The sequence below is a fragment of the Poromitra crassiceps genome (assembly GCF_964638095.1).
Source record: "Poromitra crassiceps genome assembly, chromosome: 9".
Classification (NCBI taxonomy): Eukaryota; Metazoa; Chordata; class Actinopteri; order Beryciformes; family Melamphaidae; genus Poromitra; species Poromitra crassiceps.
In genome coordinates, this window is record NC_139630.1 from 24,630,692 (window position 1) to 24,635,665 (window position 4,974).

General features: G+C 41.9%; 1 protein-coding gene across 1 annotated transcript in view; it reads right to left on the reverse strand.

The window, feature by feature from the left end:
* lamp5 (lysosomal associated membrane protein family member 5) overlaps positions 1–4,483 on the reverse strand; it is a gene marked incomplete at both ends in the record, with an annotated part of 8,383 nt that extends 3,900 nt beyond the window's left edge. Inside the window, 4 exons of the mRNA XM_083642561.1 lie at positions 1,593–1,689; positions 2,554–2,685; positions 3,326–3,504; positions 4,426–4,483. Coding sequence (XP_083498687.1) covers positions 1,593–1,689; positions 2,554–2,685; positions 3,326–3,504; positions 4,426–4,483 — 466 coding nt within the window. The remainder of the gene's footprint in view (positions 1–1,592; positions 1,690–2,553; positions 2,686–3,325; positions 3,505–4,425) is intronic.
* Between the last annotated feature and the right edge of the window lie 491 nt (positions 4,484–4,974).

Consider the following 4,974-nt stretch of genomic DNA (forward strand, 5'->3'; position numbering starts at 1 on the left):
GAGAGAGAGAGGGAGAGAGAGGGTGGGGGAGAGAGAGTGAAGGAGAGAGAGAGAGGGAGAGAGAGAGAGTGAGGGGGAGAGAGAGGGAGGGGGAGAGAGTGAAGGAGAGAGAGAGAGGGAGAGAGAGAGTGAGGGGAGAGAGAGAGGGGAGAGGGCAAGCAAGAGAGTGAGGGGGAGAGAGAGTGAAGGGGAGAGAGAGAGAGAGAAAGAGAGAGAGTTATGAATGCATGAAAAGCAGAAAGGTATCATCGTAACCCTAACCCTAACAGGTTTGATGTGTGTGTGTGTGTGTGTGTGTGTGTGTGTGTGTGTGTGTGTGTGTGTGTGTGTGTGTGTGTGTTGTTTGTGTGTGTGTGTGTGTGTGGGGGGGGGGGGGGGTGTATGCACACATTACACAGTAAAATGAAGTAGAAAAGTAGAAAAGTCGTCATTCATATCAATGTCTATAAAGGTTCATCATCTGAAAAAGTAAGGATGGATGCATTCACAAAAATATTGAAATATGACAAGAAAATAATTAATATGTGTGATATCTGAAAGTAATTTATGGCAACCAATTTGTTGGGAGAGGTCTGACATTTGAATTTATTATGATATGAGGTAATAATAATAATAATAATAATAATAATAATAATAATAATAATAATAATAATTATTATTATTATTATTATTATTATTATTATTATTATTATTCTTTGTTTAAAAGACTTCAAGAAAATTACAGGGGGGGAAATGGACAGTATCTAAAATATATATTCCACTAAAAAAGAACAATGTCCTATTAGTGGGGCAGTTAAGCAATTGTACATTTTGTGATAAAAGCATATAATTTGGTACACTTGGTAAAGGCATTTCAAACTGAATTGGATAACGGAGGCATCATGAATCTTAAGGGGAGGGGGGACTCAAAATAAGTGATTGCCATATCTGCCCAAACCTAAACTCTTGAATCGTTAAGGAAGCTGCTTCTGAGCAATTATAAAGTTTCAAATTTGAATTCCTCATAAGAAAGTGTGATGTGACCCCAAGATCATTTGCATCAGACTAACCTACACAACTTTATTGCAGTTACAATTTCCATAGCCTGCATGCAGTCTGTGTCTGAAAAGAAAATGCACCCCCCCCCCCCATTCATGATGCCTCCATATCCAACTGTCTTTGGGATGCTCAAAGACAAAAAAGATGGAGGGCAGCGGCGTTCAAAGCAGTTGTCAAAAGGTGCTCTTTGGTCCAAAGGGGTAACAGACGAAATCAAAAGAAAAAAGAGACCAAGGCACTCTTCTACTAATTAAAAAAGCTTTAATAAAAGGCTTAGTTCATATTGGAACAATTAAAAGCCAAGCCAATGTCTTTGGGATGCCTTTGGCTATAATTTATGAGTAGGCTACCAAATTCTGCTTTTATCACAAAAGGCAAAAATATGTCATTTTTAGCTAAGCTGCCCCACTATAAATGTGGGAGACAATAATCTGGTGTATGACGTTTTCCAGCTGGATGTAAATGTGATCTGACATGCTGAGGGATGAAAGCAGGCGGGATGAAAAAGTGCTGAGTAGGCCTATAACTCCAGACGCTCGTGTAGGGCGACTCACGGTTGTAGGCGTTGATGAAGTGCGTCGCCTCCGAGGTGTCGTAGACGAACTGCACCTTACCAAGCTTCCATACCTCCACTCCCTTACCACGGAGCTCCTGCAACACACACACACACACACACACACGCACGCACGCACGCACGCACGCACACGCACGCACGCACGCACGCACACACACACACACACACACACACACACACACACACACACACACACACACATCAAACAGGGAGAATCCACAGAGGATTAGCCTACACTGCACTATCCATTTGAGTCTTTAAGGCTCATGTTCAGTGCTGAAATCTGCTTTCTATCACGAAGTGACAAATTCTTCCCATGGAGAGAGAAATCCAGATGATTCTTACACTTTCCCCTTTCAGAATTTTTTTCAGGAATTTTCCAGACAGAGTTCAAGAAAAGCCTTGAAAAAGTCTACATAATATATATATATATATTAAATAAAGAAATCAATCAATCAATCATATATATATACATATATATATATATACATATATCACTATATATATATATATATATATATATATATATATATATATATATATATATATATATATATATATATATATATATAGATATATATCACTATGTATATACATACATATACATATATATATATATATATATATATATATATATATATATATATATATATATATATATATATATATATATATATATATATATATATTATATATATAATGGCAACAAGTATATCTCATCACATTACTGGCAAATTTAACTGAACAAAAATGCGATTTTACGAGTAAATACTATTTAGGCTTGTTAAAACTAATATTTTGCAGGGTATGGCGTTATGTTGGCGTCATGACGCTCCCCGTGCAAGGATTCAGATTTATTTTATTTTATTTTATTTGCAGATAACGTATTAGAATATGTGGATTATTGATGTTTACTCTGTAGCTATCTCGCAGTCGCACACCTTAAAGAAGTAGATGCGGAGTATGTAGGCGTTATTCTTCCAGGAGATGTGGATCTCAGACTCCGTGCTCCCACACTTCCCCTCGATTTCTGCGCCACGGGGCAGCGACGGGTACCCCTGCTCGGTGATCAGCTAAAGAAAAAGACACACACACACACAACAGGCATGAATAAGCTGACAGCAGTGACTAATTATGATCATTAATACTTGGTCACTTCCCATAATGACTAACTGTCGCTGACATTACGAGTTTTTACGCACAAACGCGCACACTGTAACCTCGTATCCAAATAGCATTCCGGATTATTAAAACTAACTTTTCCTTATAAATAAGATAAAAACAATCCATTTTAATGGTGCCTTTAAATGTGCCTCTTCTTTTCGACCAAGGGGTTTTATCTGGAAAACATCAGCATTTTACGCACGACCACAACGCATCCAGATGCGTGCTACTCTATTAAAATCAGCTGTTCCTTAAATAAGAAAAGAAAGGACCAATTACTAGATGACAAAACGTTGTAGGCCTACATGTAGGCTATGTCAAAAATCGTCTTTCCTGTCTATGAGAATGGTTTGTGGGAGCAGTTTTACGCAGTGGGAACATTTTACGCAGGACGGATGAACCGCTGCGTCAGGACTTGATATCAACATTTGGCCCCGTCGTTTATTTATTTTTAAGAAAGCATCCACCTATATAGGCCTACTGCAGATAGCATCTAACGTCCGTGCATTAAAGAGAACGGGGGGGGGGGGGGGGGGGGGGATTCCTCACGTCTATCCCGTTGAGCGCCAGCACATCATATGGCACGAGGAATCGAACGGCGAACTCCACCATCAGGCAGGTCGTGCCGTTCTCCCGGACCGCGAAGATGCCTTTGTCCGGGTTGTTGGACAGACCCGACAGGTTCTCTCCCTCCTGCTCCGCCAGCACCACAGAGCGGGCCAGAAGACCTGGCAATAGAATAGAATAGAATAGAATAGAATAGAATAGAATAGAATAGAATAGAATAGAATAGAATAGAATAGAATATCAGCGGAGATCGGGGCTGGGGCGAAACAAGAAATGTAGAGGTGAAGAATGGGGCAACAGTGGTTCTCAACATGGGATCCGGGAGCCACCTTGAGGAGGTTCCATGGGGGTCCCCAGCAAATTGGTGAATTGTTAAACTTCACTATTATTTCGTATATAAGAACTTAACACAAGTAGATAATGTAGAAGGATCATTATTATTTGACCATATCTCTGTTATATCTCTAGATAAAGTATGGACTCCATCTTATAGCCTATATATACAGTGGTGGAATTCTGGACAAAGACACATCAATCAACAAAAAATATTCTGAGATTTGGATCGAATAGAAAGAATTTCCTTAAATGGGGGGGGGTGTCCGTGGCCCTATGTGTGGATTAAATTGGAGGACCTTGATATGAAAAGGGTCGAGAATCACTCCTCCAAAACAAGCACAATCAGCAAAAGCTGACGAGTGAGGCTGCGCTGAGTTTAGCAGAAAAGGTCTCTCTCTTCTCTCACCTATTTTCTCGTGTCATCATAGTCAAAATTGGGTTAAAACACGCGAGACCAAAAGCTGCAGTATCAGGGGAACAACAGCATATTATGCCACTGGCTGCAGTCTAAACAATGACCGAAACGGATCAACTACAAAGTCTGGTATGTTTCAATGACTTGTAGCAATAGAAACACATGAGTGGGTGGGGTGGGGTGGGGTGGGGTGGGGTGGGGGGGGGGGGGTGAGCTATGCCAACTCAGTAGAAATTTATGGGGACACATACACACACACACACACACACACACACACACACACACACGCACACACACACACTGCAGTGAGGACGAGTCACGACGCTCTTACCAAACACACACAGCAGAAGTCGGGCGCTCTCCGAGGTGCTGAAACCGAGCCGTCTCATTGCCGTTAGCTTCATCGGCGCTAAAATAAAAATAACTAAAAATAAATGGGGGAGCTTACAGTCTGGGCAGCCTGTGCTGAACCCACGACGACAGAGAGAGAGAGAGAGAGAGAGAGAGAGAGAGAAAGAGAGAGAGAGAGAGAGAGAGAGAGAAGGTAGGGGGAGAGAGAGGAGGGATGCCTCTACTCAGCGTCCAGAAGTCACGCTCAGATCATCGTGAATGCAGCAAAAAATGTCTCCAGGTTGGACGTGAGATCCGGTTTGCGCTGCATAAGCACCCGGCTCCGAGGAGCGTTTGGTATCCAGACCGAGCTCACCCCCCAGAAAATCGAGGAGGGGAGGCGGGGGCGGGTTAACACGTTTCAGCCGAGTGTCACCTGCAACACAGAGTTCTACATATTCTCAACCAACCAGGGAAACCTGCTCCGTCTCCGAAGGAATTCAAGTCCCCTATAGTTGCCGACTTGCCGTAAAGGACTCGACAGCCATGC